We start from the raw sequence: 20,145 nt of genomic DNA on the forward strand, positions 1-20,145 counted from the left end.
AAATCCACGACTTTTTGCCTTGAAGAGATCCTCGAAAAAATCGACAATTTTTCAAAATTAAAAACTGCGCTCTCATTTTTCAAATAAAAGTAAGGCACAGAAGGAATCCCATTCTTCCTTTGCTTTTGTTTAAAAAAAAAGTATTTATTCATTTTTTACAACTTACCATTGGCATACAGCAACTGCAAACGATATTGTATACCATTATTGGTTTTTGTTGTATCCGATTCTGAGTCTTTTTCAATGAAACCAATAAATGCTGTGCGTTCAATTTCAATGGGTTGACCGGCACGATCATAGAGGGCGATGACAAAATGAAAGAAATTTGATTTTCTTAAGTTGCTGGGTGGCTGCTTTTCAAAGTGGGCACGACCAATGCCGAGGCTAGAAAAAAAAAATAGAAAATAAAATTATTGAAATTATATAATTTATCACAAGGTATTTAAATGAAGTTTTCACAACTCTTCCTCCCCCGCCCAGCTACTCTTGGCTAATGAAGTTTTGAGGCCAATTATCCTTGTGACTAATGTTGAAATAATTACCTGCCTGAAAACAAGAAATTGTAACATATTTACATAGTTGTTATTCCATATGACAAGTACGATTACAACAAGGACCGAATGTTGGTCGGTGTGCTCATGTCCTGTCGTCAAGTCTTAATTTAGTTGTATGCTATGTTTTTTACTTAATTATGGGGTTTTAGTAAGAAAATAAATACATTTTTCCTTGAACACCCATGGCCAAAATTGCCGACATTTGACCAAATTTTGTGTGGTGGTGTATGGGTGTTTGTCTAAAATAAATAAACCAAATTTATTATCACAAATAACCAACAGTTTAAGCCCGGACAAAAGGTTATTAGTGTGTTTGTTGTTTACAAAGGATATGTGTAGTGCTACTCTTTTTTTTTCTAGGCTAAATAAATATTGGTAAACTTGCACACATATCCTTTGTATTTAATCTCCAAGTCCTGTCTCTTCTCCAGGCCAAACTAAACATCATTGTCGCTGCTAACTAACTAACAATTAAAAAGCAAGAAAACATTGTCAAAAAAGAAAAAAAAAACAACTGCAGCATATGTAACCAGTCATCAAAAATCGAAACCATGCCCCCCTTAAACGTTTGGTAAATGTCAAAAAAGAGAATCATAAAAGTCACTGCATGACTGACTGTGGACGACGACAAACTCCAAACTCCTGTGCATGGAAGTTTTGTTATGATGGTATCATGTACTCCTTGCCAAATAAACAAACATAAATATTACTGGCAGCTTTTTTTTGAGGAAGTCGTCGTCATTGTTGTCGTTGTTGTTATTTACATACAACCATAGGTAATACATACATACATTTGTATGTATGTATTGTTGTTTTTCTAAGGTCCTTTAGAATTCATTCATTCATTAAATGCCAAAACTTGGAAAACAATAACAAAAAACAATTGAAGGGACTGTGTAAAAGGAATGGAATAAACATTGAAGGATATTTCTTTAAGGGGGAACTTATAAATCCTTTAAAAAGTCAGGAATTTTTCGCCAATCCGTAAATAAATCAGTACATTTTTCCACTAAAAGCTTCACGACAATTTGCCTTGAAGAGTTCCTCCAAAACTTCTTTAAAAAATCTATGACATTTTTCCTTGAAGAGGTCCTCCTTTAAAAATCCACGACTTTTTCATTGAAGAGGTCCTTGAAAAATTCTTTAAAAAATCCACGACTTTTGCATTGAAGAGGTCCTTGAAAAATTCTTTAAAAAATCCACGACTTTTGCATCGAAGAGGTCCTTGAAAAATTCTTTAAAAAATCCACGACTTTTGCATTGAAGAGGTCCTTGAAAATTCTTTAAAAAATCCACGACTTTTGCATTGAAGAGGTCCTTGAAAAATTCTTTAAAAAATCCACGACTTTTGCATTAAAGAGATCCTTGAAAAATTCTTTAAAAATATGCACGAATTTGTGCCTTGAAGAGATCCTCGAAAAATTCTTAAAAAAATCCACGACCTTTTACCTTGAAGAGGTCCTTGAAAAATTCTTTAAAAATCCACGACTTTTTGCCATAAAGAGATCCTCGAAAAATTCTTAAAAAATCCACGACTTTTTGCCTTGAAGAGATCCTCGAAAAATTCTTAAAAAATCCACGACTTTTTGCTTTGAAGAGGTCCTAGAAAAATTCTTTAAAAAATCCACGACTTTTGCATTGAAGAGATCCTTGAAAAATTCTTTAAAAAATCCACGACTTTTGCATTGAAGAGGTCCTTGAAAAATTCTTTAAAAAATCCACGACTTTTTGCTTTGAAGAGGTCCTTGAAAATTTCTTTAAAAAATCCACGACTTTCTGCTTTGAAGAGGTCCTTGAGATATTCTTTAAAAAATCCACGACTTTTTGCCTTAGAGAGGTCCTCAAAAATCCTTAAAAATATGCACGAATTTTTGCCTTGAATAGGTCCTTGAAAATTTCTTTAAAAAATCCACGACTTTTTTTCTTAGAGAGGTCCTCAAAAATCCTTAAAAATATGCACGAATTTTTGCCTTGAAGAGGTCCTCGAAAATCCTTTAAGAAAACCACGACTTTTTGCTTTGAAAAGGTCCTAGGAAATCTTTCAAAAAAAAATCCACAACATTTTTTATCCTTAAAGAGATCCTCGAAAAATTCTTAAAAAAATCCACGACTTTTTGCCTTGAAGAGATCCTCGAAAAATTCTAAAAAAAATCCACGACTTTTTGGCTTGAAATGGTCCTCGAAAATCCTTTAAAACATCCATGACTTTTTGCTTTGAAGAGAACCTCGGAAATTCTTATAAAAATCCGCGATTTTTTTGAAGATGTCCACGAAAAATTCTTTAAAAAATCCACGACTTTTGCATTGAAGAGGTCCTCGAAAATTCTTTAAAAAATCCACGATTTTTTACCTTGAAATGGTCCTCGAAAATCCTTTAAAACATCCATGACTTTTTGCTTTGAAGAGAACCTCGGAAATTCTTATAAAAATCCGCGATTTTTTTGAAGATGTCCTTGAAAAATTCTTTAAAAAATCCACGACTTTTGCATTGAAGAGGTCCTTGAAAAATTCTTTAAAAAATCCACGACTTTTTGCTTTGAAGGGGTCCTTGAGATATTCTTAAAAAATACAAATTTTCTTGCCTTGAAGAGGTCCTCGAAAATCTTTTAAAATATCCACGACATTTTGCATTGAATAGGTCCTCGAAAGTCCTTTAAAATCCACGATTTTTTGCCTTGAAGAGGTCCTCGAAAATCCTTTAAAAAATCCTTGAAAAATTCTTTAAAAAAGTCATGACCTTTTGCTTTAAAGAGGTCCTTGAAAAATTCTTTAAAAAATCCACGAATTTTGCCTTGAAGAGGTCCTTGAAAAATTCTTTAAAAAATCCACGAATTTTTGCCTTGAAGAGGTCCTTGAAAAATTCTTTAAAAAATCCACGAATTTTGCCTTGAAGAGGTCCTTGAAAAATTCTTTAAAAAATCCACGAATTTTTGCCTTGAAGAGGTCCTTGAAAAATTCTTTAAAAAATCCACGACTTTTCGCCTTGAAGAGATCCTCGAAAAATTCTTAAAAAAATCCACGACTTTTCGCCTTGAAGAGATCCTCGAAAAATGCTTAAAAAATCCACGACTTTTTGCCTCGAGAAATTCTTTAAAAAATCCACGACTTTTTGCGTTGAAAAATCTTTAAAAAATCCACGACTTTTTGCCTTGAAAAATTCTTTAAAAAATCCACGACTTTTTGCCTTGAAAAATTGTTTAAAAAATCCACGACTTTTTGCCTTGAAAAATTGTTTAAAAAATCCACGACTTTTTGCCTTGAAAAATTCTTTAAAAAATCCACGACTTTTTGCCTTGGAAAATTTATTTAAAAGATCCACGACTTTTTGCCTTGAAAAATTCTTTAAAAAATCCACGACTTTTTGCCTTGAAAGTTCTTTAAAAAATCCACGACTTTTTGCTTGGAAAAATTCTTTAAAAAATTTACGACTTTTTGCCTTGAAAATTCTTAAAAAATCCACGACTTTTTGCATTGAAAAATTCTTTAAAAAATCCACGACTTTTTGGTTTGAAAAATTCTTTAAAAAATCCACGACTTTTTGCCTTAAAAAGTCTTTAAAAAATCCACGACTTTTTGCCTTGAAAATTCTTTAAAAGTTCCACGAATTTGTCAAGCTCTGAAAGGGAGCGTCAAATAAAACATATTTGACGCTCCCTTTAAAGCAAAAATTCGTGGAATTTTAAAGAATTTTTCAAGCCTTGAAAGGGGCCTGTTTTGCTTCAGATATCGCTATAAAAGATACCTGGCGTCAGCTTTCGGCTATGAAAGACGCTTCTCTGAAAGCCTTTTCAAGCCTTGAAAGGGGCCTGTTTTGCTTCAGATATCGCTATAAAATATACCTGGCTTCCCTGCTTCACCTTTAAGCTTTGAAATACTCCATACTCTACTTAAAAAATACTCCATGCTTCATTTTTCAACTGTGAAAGACTCCATGCTGCAGCTTGGCTATAAAAGTCCTTCTGCTGCAGCATTCAGCATGAAAGTCTTTCTGCTTCAGCTTTCAGCTACTGTTTTAGCTTTCAGTTATACTCCTTGCTTGAATTTTCAGCTATAAATTACTTGCTATTTCCACTCTCAGCTATGAAGCACTCCCACCTTCAGCTATTAAAGACTTCCTGTCTAAAATTTCAGCTATAAGAGACTCTGTGCTTTAGCTGCTAAAGACTACCAGCTATTACCTATGTGTGAAAGACTTTCGGCACCTTCTGCTTCAGCTATGATATATTCAGCTCGACTATGAAATTCTTACTGCTTAATCTTTCACCTATGAAAAATTCCCTACTTCAGCTTAGGGACTATCTGCTGCAGCCTTTAGCTGCGAAATACTTCAGTTTGTCTCTTAATTTGCTTCCGGATTAAGATTTCAGCTATGAACGATTTCGTTTGTCCGCTTTCAGCTATTAAAGACTCCTTTATCAGCTATTGTCTATGAAAGGTTTTTTGCTTTAGCTTTTTTAGCTTTGCTTTTAGCTACAAATATTCTTTGCTTCATCTTCTTTTCAGCTATGAAACTTTTGCTTCAGCTTTTAGCTTTGAAAAGCTGATGCCAGAAGCTGCTTGCAGACATAAACCACTCTCTGCTCCAGTTCTTCTGTATAAAAAAATTCCTCCATCTTTTAAACACCAATTTTAGTTTCTCCCGTCTCCATCGTTCGCCATGAACCTCTTCTTTATTTGTTGCGTGTTAAATAAAAATGTAATAAATATAATTTATAGAATAAAAGATACCACCTATTGGAGGCAATAACTTTTTTTCGGTTGATACAAAAACATATTGTAAAAGTTATAAACAAAAGTGTAAAACACACATCACATTTATATTTATATGGCTTACGATACGATATGAATTCCAAACCAGCAAAACAAGAAATGCTTTACAAGAACAAAAAAAAAAAAAACGACAACAGATTGCAATTCTACTTCTTCTTTTTTCGAATGTTCGGATGAAGGCAATCTTTTTGGTGCATCATTGCCTTTATGGCCGTATATGAATGGCTGTATCCTTTTTCAAAGTTGAGTTTTTTTTGTTTTGGGGGGGTAACAGAACGTAACGTTTTAATTGACAAGGTCGATAGGTAAATAAATTGTATGCAAAATATATATAATGAACGTGATTTATGAGAGAGTGGAAGAAAAGTTGAGAATTTTTTTTTTGTGAAAGGGGTAGAAATTTATTGGCTGCTATTGCTGTCAATGATGGGCAGTGAACAATGAGTCTTGAAAACGATTTAACAAAGGCCGAGAGGTAATGGAATGAATCCTACATACAACAAATATTTTGCATATATTGTAATAATTTACACTTAAACAACAATTCAATGTAACAAACACAACCAAACATACATACATACACACAACCAGAATAGTGTTTACAATCCAATAGAGTACTGTAAATATTTTGTTCTTCCAAAGGCTAAACAAATGTTTAGGTCTTAAAATTTTTTTAAATTATAGCTCTTCCTTAAACATTTATCCTTTCCATTCGTTTGTTAGTTATCCAAAAATGTTGTCTAATGTCCCCTTTTATTGTCCTAAACATGTCCTCCTTCCATTGAATAAAACAACATGTAAATGTTAGCAGACATTATTACAACAAGTTCAAGTAGGTGTTTCCCCCTTAACATTCACATAAATCTAAACGAACACACACACACATGTCACTAAATAGCCCATATTAAATACTAGTCCTTCTCCTCCACCTCCTCCTCTTAGGGCTTCTTTAACACACATTAGAGTCATGAGAAATGTGGTAACCTTTTAATGCCATTGTATAATTACGTTTAAATTGAGTTGTAATGGCAAAAAAAACAAGACTTATGTCCTTTAAGGATATTTTTGAGGGGTAGTATAAAAATTATTGTTGTTGTTTCATTGATGTTTTTCAAAATATTTAATGAAATGTGAAAAAATATTAGTTCTTTAAATTCCAATAATTTATAGACATTTTTCTTCTTTTGTTTACATATACCGGTGACACTAACATTACAAACAAAAACAATTTTCTATGTGGTTATTGTAGAGTTGTATTTGTTGTAGTATTTACATTACCTTGTTTGTTCTACCATGTATTTTTTTTCGAACAATTTAAAATTTTATTTTTTTTTATTTATTTGTGATATCAACCCACCTAATATTCGTATACAAATCCTCTCTTGATAGCTTCCAAAAAGAAACAAAAAAACCCAAACCGCAAATCCTAAATGTCAGCAGTTTTAGCCATCGTTGTTGCAAAATGAATTGTTTTCCTATGTTGGCTTTTACTGGCATTGCTCTTTGTTAACTGCCAAATCATTAGAAAGACAAATATGTGAATATTTTTGAGGAAAAGAAAGCAAAATGGAATTTGAAATACGAGGTTGATTGAGAAAATACAGGAAAAAATATCTGGAAGTTTATGCAGGGAAGAGCCCTGCATAGCCGAATACTGAAGTACGGAAAGTCTTTCAAAGGTGAGACTTAAGCAAGTGGTCTTTCTTAGTTGAAAACTAAAACATCAGCTAAAAGTTGAAGCAGACAGTTTTGCCTATCTGAAAGCTGAATTAAAGCAGATCAGTGGGCATCTCATAGCTAAATACCAAGAGATAGTGAGTCTTTCTTAGCTTAAGCTAGCAACCTTTCATAGTTGAGAGCTAAAACAATTAGCTCTTCATAGCTACAAGCTGATGCAGGGAATTTTCGATTAGCTTTTTATAGCTAAAAGCTGAATGAGGGAGCCTTTCAGAGCTGAAGTGAAAAATCTTTCGCAGTTGAAGGCTGTAGCAATAAGCATTTCAAAGCTAAAAGCTAAGGCAGGTAGTCGTTCATAGCTAAAGCAAACAGCTTTTTATAGCTGAATGTTGAAACATTAGGCTGAAAGCTGAATCAACAATCTTGCATAGCTAAAAGTTGAAATTAGCTGAAGCAAAAAATGTGTCATAAATTAAAGCTAATGTAGACAGTCTTTTATGGCTGAAAGCTGATCTGGAAGTTGATGTAGGGAGTCCTGCATAGCCGAATACTGAAGTACGAAAAGTCTTTAAAATATGAGACTTAAGAAAGTGGTGAGACTTAGTTGAAAACTAAAACATCAGCTAAAAGTTGAAGCAGACAGTTTTTTCTAGCTGAAAGCTGAATTAAAGCAGAGCAGTGGGCATCTCATAGCTAAATACCGAGGGACAGGGAGCCTTTCTAAGCTGAAGTTAGTAACCTTTCATAGTTGTGAGCAGCTCTTCATAGCTACATGCTGATGCAGGGAAGTTTCCATTAGCTTTTTATAGCTAAAATCAGAATGAGGGAGTCTTTCAGAGCTGAAGTGAAAAATCGTTCATAGTTGAATGCTAAAGCAATAAGCCTTTCAAAGCTAAAAGCTAAGGCAGGAAATCTTTCATAGCCAAAGCAAACAGCTTTTTATAGCTGAAAGTTGAAGCATTAGGCTGAAAGCTGAATCAACAATCATGCATAGCTAAAAGCTGAAATTAGCTGAAGCAAAAATATGTTACATAAATGACAGCTAATGTAGACAGTTTTTTATGGTTGAAAGCTGATGCAAGGAGCTGAATGTTGAAGCAGTAAGTCGTTTTTATAGCTGAAACATGGGTAATCAAGGAGTCTTTCATAGTCTAACGCTGCAAAAAAGTCCTTAATATCTGAAGCAAGAAACCTTACATAGCTGAAAAGTGATCTATTCTCTCATAGCTGAAAGCAGATTCAGGAAGGCTTTCAGGGAGTCTTTCATCAAGAAATCTTTCATAGGCGATAGTTAAAGCATGGCATATTTCACATCTGTAAACTAAATTAAAAAATCATTTATAGCTGAAGCAAAAAATTGTTCATAGCTGATGCTGGGAGCCTTTCTTAGTGGAAAGTTAAAGCAAACCGTCTTTCAAATCTGGAAGCAGAAGCAAGTAGGTCTTTCATAGCTAAAACCTGCAGCAAGCAGTCTTTCAAAGCTAAAAGCTGCAGCAAACCGTCTTTCGATGTTAATAGCTAAAACAGAGAATCTTTCATAGCTGAAGTAAGAAGATTTTATAACTGAAGCAAAAATTTTTTCATAGCTGAAGGCTTAAGCAATCTTCATCAATGGGCTGAAAGTTGAAAACTGAAGCAGAATGTCTTTGGTAGTTGAAAGAGAGTCTTCAATAACAGAAAGCTATTCCTTCATAGCTGAACCGGGAAGTATTTCATAAACAAGCTGAGGCAGGACGTTTTATAGATGAGCTGAAGTAACGAGCCGCTATAGGCGAACTGAAGAAGGGGGTCCTTCATAGACAAGCTTAAGTTGAATATTTTACTTTTAAGTTTTTTGCCTTTTTAGGGGCGAAGGCCATTATTTGTGAGATTTTAATTAAATGAGCTGTACATTTTTTTAGGATTGTTGAATACCCGTTCAATCAAAGAAGTCGTGGATTTTATGATTTTTATTCGGGTGTAGAGAAGGGCGCGTGTCACGATCGTGACACTAAACAACAACTAAAGTCTTTAAAACTTAGTCATCGCTAAAGTGCTTAGTAGTGTATGTGCTAAATTGGTGTTGTTTAGTGTCACGATAGTGACACGCGGCCAACTCTATTCGGGTTTCAATGAAGTTCGTATATTCTAAACAGATTTGACAGTTAAAGCAAACCGTCTTTCAAATCTGGAATCTGAAGCATGGAGGTCTTTCATAGCTAAAAGCTGCAGCAAATAGTCTTTCGAAGTTAAAAGCTAACACAGAGAATCTTTCATAGCTGAAGTAAGAAGATTTCATAACTGAAGCAAACATTTTTTCATAGCTGAAGGCTTAAGCAAGCTTCAGCAATGAGCTAAGAGTTGAAAACTAAAGCAGGAAGTCTTTGGCAGTTGAAAGAGATTCTTCAATAACAGAAAGCTATTCCTTCATAGCTGAACCGGGATGTCTTTCATAAACAAGCTGAGGCAGGACATTTTATAGATGAGCTGAAGTAACGAGTCTCTATAGGCGAACTGGAGAAGGGGGTCCTTCATATACAAGCTTAAGTTGAATATTTTACTTTTAAGTTTTTTGCCTTTTTAGGGGCGAAGGTCATTATTTGTGAGATTTTAATTAATTTAATTAATCGAGCTTTACATTTTTTAGGATTGTTGAAGCCCCGTTCAATCAAAGAAGTCATGAATTCTGTTATGATTTTTATTCGGGTTTAGCGAAGGGTGCGTGTCACGATCGTGACACTAAACAACAACTAAAGTGTTTAAAACTAAGTCATCGCTAAAGTGTTTAGTAGTGTATATGCTAAATAGGTGTTGTTTAGTGTCACGATCGTGACACGCGGTCATCTCGATTCGGGTTTCAATGAAGTTCGTATATTCGAAACAGATTTGAGGTCCCCTTTAAGCCCAAAAGATGTGAATTTTAGGGATTCCATTCAGGGCCGATAGCCGTGGATTTTTGAGGTCCCATTTCAGACAAAAACACGTGGATTTTTACAAGACTTTTGAGGTCCTTTTCCAGACAAAAACTCTCGAATTTTTCAGGTCTCATTTCAGACAAAAACTCTCGAATTTTTCAGGTCTCATTTCAGACAAAAACTCGTGGATTTTTACAGGACTTTTGAGGTCCCATTCCAGACAAAAACTCGTGAGTTATTTAAAGGATTTTTAAAGTCCCATTCCAGATTCCATTCCATTCAGGGCCGATAGCCGTGGATCTTTTGAAGTACTTTTGAGCCTCGATTTACTACCCAAAATCGTAGATTTTTATAAGTATTTTGGGGCAGCTTTCAGGATCTAAAATCGTGGAGTTTATGCAGAATTTTTTAAGGTTCCATTCAAGACAAAATCTCCTGGATTTTTTTTAAGAATTTTCCAGGTCCCATTTCAGACCAAAACTCCTGGATTTTTAGGTCCTATTTCAGACAAAAACTTGGGGATTTTTACAGGACTTTTGAGGTCCCACTCCAGACAAAAACTCCTGGATTTTTACTGGACTTTTGAGGTCCCATTCCAGACAAAAACTCGTGTGTTATTTAAGGGATTTTTAAAGTCCCATTCCAGACAATAAATAGTGAATTTCGAAAGGATTTTTGGGTTCTATTCCAGACAAAAACTCGTGAATTTTTCAAAGAATTTTTGAGGTCTTAGCACGGATAAAATCTCGTGGATTTTTTAAAGAATTTTTGAGGTTTTACTCCGGACAAATGCTCTCAGATTTTTTAAAGAGTTTTTCAGGTCTTTTTACAGACAAAAACTCGTGGATTTGTAAAGGATTTTGAGGTTCCATTTCAGACAAAAACACGTGGATTTTTACAGAACTTTTGAGGTCCCATTCCAGACAAAAAAATAGTGAATTTATTAAAGGATTTTTAGGGGTCCATTCTAGATAAAAACTCGTGTATTTTATAAAGAATTTTTGAGGTCTTAGTCCGGATAAAAACTCATGGATTTTTTAAAGAATTTTTCAGGTCTTTTTACAGACAGAAACTCGTGGATTTTTAAAGAATTTTTCCGGTCTTTTTACAGGCAAAAACTCGTGGGTTATTTAAACGAATTTCTGAGGTCTCATTAGTGGATTTTTTTCATTGAAGTTTTGAGGTCGTCTTCAAGTTAAAATGTTAATATTTCTACCCTTTTATAGAAAATGTCCTGGAATATATAATTGATTTTCGAAGGTTAAATAGTTTTTGTGGTTCAATTCGGAACAGATGAAGTGATGGATTTTGATTTTTACAGGTCATATTTGAGTCAAGAACCATGCATTTTTAAAGAGTTTTTGGAGCCCTATTCAGGACAAAAATTCGTGGATTAAATGAAATATTTTTTGTGACCCCATCTAACGCCAAATGTCTGCGAGTTTTGGAGATTTTTGAAATCCCATTCCAGACAAAAAAGGATTTTTGGGGTTCCATTCCAGACAAAAACTAATGGATTTTATAAAGAATTTTTGAGGTCTTAGTCCGGATAAAAACTCGTGGATTTTTAAAGAATTTTTGAGATTTTATTCCGGACAAATATTCGCGAATTTTTTAAAGAATTTTTCAGATCTTTTTACAGACAAAAACCTGTGGATTCTTAGAGGATTTTGAGGTCAAATTCCAGACATAAAACACGTGGATTTTTTAAATGAATTTCTGAGGTTTCATTAGTGGATTTTTTTCATTGAACTTTTGAGGTCCTCTTCAAGTTAAAAATTTAATATTTCTACCCTTTTATAGAAAATGTCCTGGAATATATAAATGATTTTCGAAGGTTCCAATGAAAACCTGAATGAATAGAATGAATTTTTTAAAGAGTTTTTGGGGTCAAGTCGGGACAGATGAAGTAATGGTTTTTGATTTTTTGAAGTTTTTGAAGTCCTACTCAGGACAAAAAGTCGTGGATTAAATCAAAAATGTCTGCGAGTTTTTTGGATGGAAACAGTTTTGTTTTTTAAGGAATTTTCTGGTCCCTTTCAAGACTTGAATTTGTGGATTATAAAGGATTTTCAGGCCTCGTTCAGGGCTTAAGTTTTCGGGTCGCGGGTTTTTTTAGAGGATATCTGAAGTCCAAAGTCCAAAAATTGTTTAATTAAAATTCGTAAAATATAGTACTTATTTTTTAAAAATGTTTTTCGGCTAAAATTTCCTCATTTTTTAATCGACTTTCTGAGGTCTCATTCAGGGAAAAAAGTGGTGGATATATTGTTGGCCCCTTTAATGGGAAAATCCAGGAATAAATGATATTCGCTGGTCCCATACAAGACCAAACACAAAACAAAATCGTGAATGGTAAAAGAATATTGAGGGCCCTTCAAGGCAAAAATTCTCGAGATATTTTGAAGGATTTTTCAGATCCCACCCAGGGCCTTTTTAGAGTTTTTTTCCAAAAGAGAAGTTTTTCTCTCTTTTTTCTCTGTTTAATTCGGCTTTTGTAGATAGTTTCACTAAACAGAGGAAATTAGAATAAAAAGTAGATGGGTACAGTAGGAATTAAATTAAACTACTAGGATATGTAGTTGAGGACAGTAGGAATCACATTGAATCATAAAGATTTTCCCAAAAGCCTTTATATTTGAAACTGTGTTTGCCTAGATAGTAGACAACGACAGTAGGAATCCAGTGATATTTGGATTTTTTTTGCATTGTTTTAGTTTTGGGTTTGGATAGTAGAATGGGAGAGTAGGAATGCAGATAATTGTAGTGCTTTGAATTAGGTAGGTAAGTTAGTAGATTTTAACACCCTTTTGAATTCTTAAATTAAATATGATTTTTCTAGTGAATAGATAGGGACAGTAGGAATCACGGTAGGAATTAAATGCAACTATTCGGAAATGTAGTTGTGAACATTAGGAATCAGATTGAATCATTGAGATTTACCCAAAAAGCCTTTGAAAATGTGTTTGCCTAGATAGTAGACAACAACAGTAGGAATCCAGTGAAGGAAAGAATTTTTGGATTTTATTTTGCTTTGTTTTAGTTTTGGGTTTGAATAGTAGAATGGGACAGTAGGAATGCACATAATTGTAGTGCTTTGCAATATGAAGGTGAATTAGTCGATTTTAACACCCTTTTGAATTTTTAAATTAAATATGATTTTTCTAGTGAGTAGATGGGGACAGTAGGAATCACGTTGTGCTATCACAAGGAGCCAATTGTTCATAAGACTGTATATTTTAATAAAAAAATGTTATTTCAGGTCTCTCGTGTAAAAAAATCATGCTCTGTTCAAGAAACTACAAGAATCTACTATTTTTGAAATTTTAAAATTTTTTTCCTTTATAAATTTTAAAGGTTTTACAAGTTGGAAATTGCCAAGTCCAGATTGTTAACTATTTTAACACAGAATGTTTTCACACACATTTCAAACAATTTTAAGAAATTAATTTCTTTTTATGAAAAGCTTTTACCTCGGAATAGTTTAAAAAAATATATATTTCAAATTATTTAATATCATCCAAATTTTCTAATTCTAAAACAAAATTCAAATTGTAAGTTTCGTTTCTCTTCCTCCAAAACATGAACAACAACACAATTGTGTACAATAAAAGTTTTCAAGTGGATAACTTAAAAAGAAAGAAGTGTCAGTAGAACACATTCAAACAAGGCGTTTATGATAAGCCAATTATTTCAATTGCTGGACAATAAGATTAAAAAGGAAAACAAGAAAAAAATAGAAACAAAAACGCAAAACATGAAAACAGACAATCATGGATGACATTTACATCATGGACAACATAGGTTTTAAATAAAATATCAACTGTAAACAATAGCAAAAAAAAAGCAACAACAGAAAAACTTTGCTTGTGATGGTCATTTAACGATTTCCAGAATTCATCATCATCAACATCATTGTCAGCAGTAGCGTCATCTATAAAACGGAAACGGAAGCGGAACAAGGACATGCCAAAGTTTCGTTTTGTTTTATTTGTTACAAGAGTAGCCTTTAGTTTTTTTACTTTTCATTGTTAACTTTTTTGTTTTCTTTTAATTTTTTTGGTTATTGTTTCTTTGTTTTGCACTTTATTCACCTTAATAATTTTTCATTTAAACTATCGTTATTGGCAATTCTAGCACTTGAAGTCCTGTTACAGGGATGTTGAGCACCACCACTTGGTGTTGTTGTCGACGAACTTTGCATAAAACCCGCGGTCATTTTTACGTATTGCCTTATATCTTCACTGTGTTTATTAATATTTGTTTTCAATTTTGTTGTTTCGGCGTTCTTTGCAATAAACATCTCACTTGTTAAACATCTCTGGTTCTACTAACCTTTTTTGGATGCTTAAAGCTTTTTTTTGGATTCCACACACACAAAAGGTGGCAAAAAATGGAAACATTCATTCATTGAACTTGAAAAACAAAAATCAACCCCCTTTTTGGGGAAGTAGCAAAACAAAGGACCTTCTTTCATTTGCAACCCTCACCAAACTTGGAAGGGATTTTTTGGTATCCCCCAAAAGAAAATACCAAAATGTTTATTCAACAAATTCGTTGAGACAATGCCGCCAAAGTAAACGCACTTTTATTGGGGGATGCTTGAAGCTTTTTATGTCTTTCTTTTCTTTTGGGCCATGTTTGTTTAGTTGTGATGGCCAAGAAGTAAATAGTAAAAGAAGAAAGCCTCTTTGTCCTGACAATAAAAAGTTAATCAAGCCAAAACACTTCTAGAAACGCAAAATGTAAACAACCTTTATTTCCTAAGCAAAAGAAAAATTGAAACATTTGTAGAAACATTTGAGCAAAAACTTTTCGTTTGAGTGTTAATCTGAGACAGACTCAAGTTGCCACTCAAAAAGGTCTATCCCGAGAATTTTCCTTGTTAACATAAAAAAATCCATATTTTTCTTGGTGTTGACAAGGCTGTCTGTCTTGCAAAAATTACTTGAGGCTATTCGTAACACTGTTCCCACTTCCCATCTCCACACATGACAGACAAAAACAAACAACTTTGCCGCCGCCGATAAAATCACCGTTAAAAACATCAACAAAAAACAACGAACAGAGGAGTATCAAAGTCTCCTAAATCTCTGAGAAAGTTTATGGGAAAAGATACCCCATGAGTGTGTTTGGGTGTTTGTGTGTTTTGTTTTGGGGGGCTTTGTTTAATGATGTTTATATTAACTTCGGGGAGCTTACTGTGCATATTTGAAAGTCAAAAGTTGTTATTGTTGGAGATTAAGGCAGTCACGTGTTTTGTTAATCACATGTAAATGTGTGATTATTAATGTATTGTTGTTGTTTTATGTGAGCGGGAGTAGACATCATCATCATCAATGAGAGATGATCTCTTGTTATTGAAATTGATGAGCTATGATTTGTCAACGGTAAACAATTGAGAAGGTGTTAATGTAGGGAGAGTGGGGGAGAAAAACAAAGAGTTTTAAAGGTCTAATTAGTGCGCAACGTAACGTAACACAGTGTTTCAATTAAAATAGAGGAAATTTATGTGTAATTTAAATAAAAAACGAATAATAATTTAAAAAATCATGAAATAAAAATAATTAAATAAAATAAAAATAAATACAGCGTTAAATAGTGGAATAATAAGTTTAGTTTAAATAAAAAATATAGGAAATTATAAAAAAAAAATAAATAAAAAACTTAACAAATATAAAATAAAAATTTAAATAAATGAATAATAAAAATAATAAAGAAAATAAAGGTAATAAAAAGGAGATATGTATTAATTAATTAATTAATTAATTAATTTAAATAATGGATCAATCAACTGTTAGTGGATAAAAGTGAATAACGTAAATAAATAAATAAATAAAATAAAAAAAATAAAATAATAAAATAAAATAAATTAATTAATTTAAACAATGGATCAATCAATTGTTAATGGATAAAAGTGGATAACAATGAGAGTTATGTGAATAATTATGACGATGTGATTTTTGTCCCGTTAAATAGTGGAAAATTAAATGGCATTTAAATAAAAAATATTAAAAATTATAAAGGGATGTTTTTTTAAGTATTTGTGCCGCTCCATTGAGGACTAAAAATCCAACGATTTCTTAAATGTGAGCTGTTAGTCTAATTCGAGAGAAGAAGCTTTGGTAGGTAGTTGTGAAAATGTCTTCGAGACCCCATTGAATATTAAATATTTAAGAATTTTGAATTAGTGTTGAAGATTAAAAGCCTTTTAAGGAATTCATTGAATATTAAAAATCAAAAAAAAAAAAAAATGTTTAAGGGAGCTTTGAGGACTCATTCAAGGCGATTTATGGATTTGGATCTGCCATTTATAACCAAACAAAAAAAATATAAACAAATAAAAAATTGCATTAAATAAATAGTTAAGTAGGATGAATTGCAATAAAAATTACTCTAGCGCCGCTAATTGTAGGACGAAAAATATTTTAAGAGCAAATTAGTGGACACCGTAACGTAAAACAGGAATTCATGGGATTAACGTGAACGAATTTTAAGAAATTTGTGTGAATAATTATGCCGAGGCGATTCTAGTTTCGTTAAATATTTGAAAATTCAGTGTAATTTTATAAGAAAATTTTGATAAATTAAAAAATAAAGTAAACAAATAAAATAAAAAATTGTGTATCTTATAAAATAATTTTTGAAAAGATTAAAGAAATAAAAAATCTTTTCTAGGCCTGGGACTGGATTCTTGTTCTATGAAAATTTGAAATGAAAAATATTTCCTTTATAATTTTTTCATTTGACAGTTTTTTCCATTATAAAAATTTTCATTTCACATTTTCATAGAAACAGAATTGAGTCCCTGGTTTTATTAAAAGATTTTTGAAAATATTCAAAGAAAAATATGTAGATTTTTAAAGGATTTTTAGCATTAGCGATGGAACATTGGTGGCGTTTTTTTATTACAGTCTGGCTTAAACCCATTGTTGTTGTATTAATATTTTATTAAGGATGATGAGCAGCTTTGGCGAGGTCCGAAACTATAGTCCTCCCTGTCTTATCCTTGGCGAAGAATGCCAAATGTTCCCCACTAAAAACTGATATGGGATTAAGTGAGACAATTAAAAAAAAAAACTTAACATTATAATGAGAAAATAATAGTTTGAAAATACTTGTTACTGATAACGTAACTTGCAACCGCTGTTAAGTTGATGTAGAAGAGCAAAATTACATTTATACGACTTGGTGCCTATTTCCCGTCGGCATAATCATAGGTTTCAAAGGCATTTGTACGATAGTCGGTAATATGTATTTCTCTACTGTTTTTAAGAGATTTCCAAACAGTTTCCCATTTTTTTTTTTTTTGAGAATTTTGTTTAAATAATTTTTTTTTTATTTTTTAAGAAATGGGAATTTTTTTAATTACGAGCTAAATTATTTTAAATTGACTCCCCTTTTGAAAATATTACAGTTCCCCATTTTTTGCCCAAATTTCACAAAATTATAATGTTTCTCTTTTTAGAATTTTGAAGAAATTTTTGGACACTTATGGCTTTGATAGTGTTTTTTAAGTTTATAAAATTGGGTATTTTTGGGAATTGCCGGGGAAGATAGCGGATTTTTTATGCATTAACGTTTGTATTTTTTCTTGATGTTTTGAAAAGGAAAATTTGTATTTTTACTAGGATTTTAAAATATAAGACGCATAAGTTTTAAAAATGATGATTTGGCCAAATTTTTCAATTATGGGGATTTTTGGGGAATTTTCCAAAAAAAATTGGAGAATGTTTTTATCGGCTAGATTTGGTGTTTTAGAGATTTCTTTAACATTTTTATGACAGCTTAGTAGAATAGTAATTAAATTGAACAGTACAAACAATCATTTAATGCTACCCAGTTTGGGGAAGTTTGGGGATTTTTTTAATTTCTCGATCTTTGTAACTTTTCTTAATTTTTTTGAATCGTGAATGTCTATATTTCTTGTTGAATATTAAAATATAAGTCATTATTCATCATTTAATTACTAAAAATCTTGAATTTGTCAAGTTTTCAATTATGGGGATTTTTGGGGAATTTTCGAAAAAAATTGGGGAATGTTTTTATCGGCTAGATTCGGTGTTTTAGAGATTTCTTTAACATTTTTTGGCAGGTTTGTACAATTGTAATTAAATTGAACAGTATAAACAATCATTTAATGCTACCCAGTTCGGGGAAGTTTGGGGATTTTTTATCTTCTCGATCTTTGTAACTTTTCATAATTTTTTTTGAATCACGAATGTCTATATTTCTTCTTGAATATTAAAATATAAGTCATTATTCATCATTTAATTACTAAAAATGTTGATTTTGCCAAGTTTTTAATTATGGGGATTTTTGGGGAATTTTCCAAAAAAAAAATGGGGAATGTTTTTATCGGCTAGATTTGGTGTTTTAGAGATTTCTTTAATTATTATTCATCATTTAATTACTAAAAATGTTGATTTTGCAAAGTTTTCAATTATGGGGATTTTTGGGGAATTTTCGAAAAAAATTAGGGGAATATTTTTTAACCTCGTTTTGGTGTTTTACAAATTTCTGTAAAGCATTTATGGCAAACTTATACAATTATCATTACTATAAACATTTTTTAAGAAATTCTATTGCTTTTTTTAATTTTGTGGAATTTTATTAGCCATATTTTTAATTTTTTTTAAGTATGGAAAGTGTACCTCTCACTTTATCAAGTAAAGATAGGAAATAACCCCAATAAATCAATAAAATAAAAAAATAATTTGTGGATTATTTTTTTTGTTGATTTCGGGGAAATTTGTTGATTTTGCCAAGTTTTCAATTATGGGGATTTTTTGGGAATTTTCGAAAAAAAAATTAGGGGAATATTTTTTCACCTCGATTTGGCATTTTAAAAAATTTCTGTAAAGCATTTATGGCAAACTTATAAAATTATCGTTACTATAAACACTTTTTAAGGAATTCTATTTTTTTTTTATTTTTGTGGATTTTTATTAAAGTCATATTTTTTAATTTTTTTTTAAGTATGGAAAGTGTACCTCTCGCTTTATCAAGTAAAGATGGGAAATAATCCCAATAAATCAATAAAATAAAAAAAAAATAATTTTTGAATTTTTTTATTTTTTTTTTTTTTTTGGATTTCGTGGAAATTTTGGGGATTTATTTATAAATCCCATTTTTTTTAATTTCTTGATGTTTTGATTCGATAAAGTGGAATTTTTTACGTGAATAAGAAAGAACGGGACTAACACCTTCGAATCATTAAGAAAATTTTGACTTCTGAAAATTTTTTTAATTTTGGGGATTTTCGGGGAATTCTCATCAAAAGTTTGGGAATTATTTTTTAGGCCATTTTCGATTTTTTAGGGATAGATTTTATATTTTTAGTGCATTTTTATAAATTTATCACTGAATAAAATGCCAGAATTTTTAATTCAAAGTTTCCGCATTTAGGGGAAAATTTTTATTTTTTGATTTAATGTGTTTTGTTATTTTTTTAATATTTGATATGGCAAATTTGTTTGTTTTATTGAGTTGAAAAAAATTATAAAAAAATGGGAATTATTTTTTATGCCTTTTTGATATTTTAGAGGGGTTTTTCAACACTTTTAGAGCAATTTATAAAAATATCACTAAATTTTAGCAATGCAAATCTAAATTCAAACTTTCCTCATTTTGGGGAAACATGGAGACTTTGAAATTCACAATTAATCTGTTCCTGTACTGCAAGAATCTACAAATTTTTACTATTTTTTCAGATAACATAAAGGAGAAAATGTTATCGTAGTAGAAAATTGTAGCCTCTTGCAGGTTATGGGACAGAGAAAATGTCTTATTAAATTTTCTGTATGCAACAGTTGTCCAAATTTTATGAACAATTAAATTAATTATTATTTTTTAGTTTTGGGCATTTTGTGGTATTTTTATAAACAATTTTGGGAATAGCGTTTGTTTTTATTTGGGGTTTAATGGCCATATTGAAATATTCTCGAAGAAAGACAAGGATGCTATCATTAAATTTATCACCAATGTTGTTATAAAACCTTTTCCCACATTGGGTATTTTTGGTCGTAATTGAGGGATCCGTTCGATAGATTATTTTGTTACGATCAATAAAAGAAATAATAATAATTTTGACTCAATTGAAGACTTGGGAATCGCTCTGACATTTTTAAGAACATAATTAAATGCGATATACGTTTTTGGGATATTTTTGGTATATTTATAAAAATTATGGTATTTTTGGGAATTTGTGTTTGTGTTCTTACCATGGTACAATAATACAGGTAGCATTA

At 31.7% G+C, this 20,145-nt stretch overlaps 1 protein-coding gene across 5 annotated transcripts in view; it reads right to left on the reverse strand.

The window, feature by feature from the left end:
* kn (EBF transcription factor knot) overlaps positions 1–20,145 on the reverse strand; it is a 99,111-nt gene that overhangs the window by 76,744 nt on the left and 2,222 nt on the right. For all 5 annotated transcript variants that reach the window (XR_012413084.1, XM_073988587.1, XM_073988586.1 and 2 more), the window contains exon 2: positions 167–384. Coding sequence is in view for 4 of the 5 variants with exons in the window: in XM_073988587.1 (XP_073844688.1) it covers positions 167–384 (218 nt within the window). In the remaining variant the exon portion in view is untranslated. The remainder of the gene's footprint in view (positions 1–166; positions 385–20,145) is intronic.

The sequence above is a fragment of the Musca autumnalis genome, unplaced genomic scaffold (genome assembly GCF_047663935.1).
Source record: "Musca autumnalis isolate F117 unplaced genomic scaffold, ASM4766393v1 scaffold_5, whole genome shotgun sequence".
NCBI lineage: Eukaryota > Metazoa > Arthropoda > Insecta > Diptera > Muscidae > Musca > Musca autumnalis.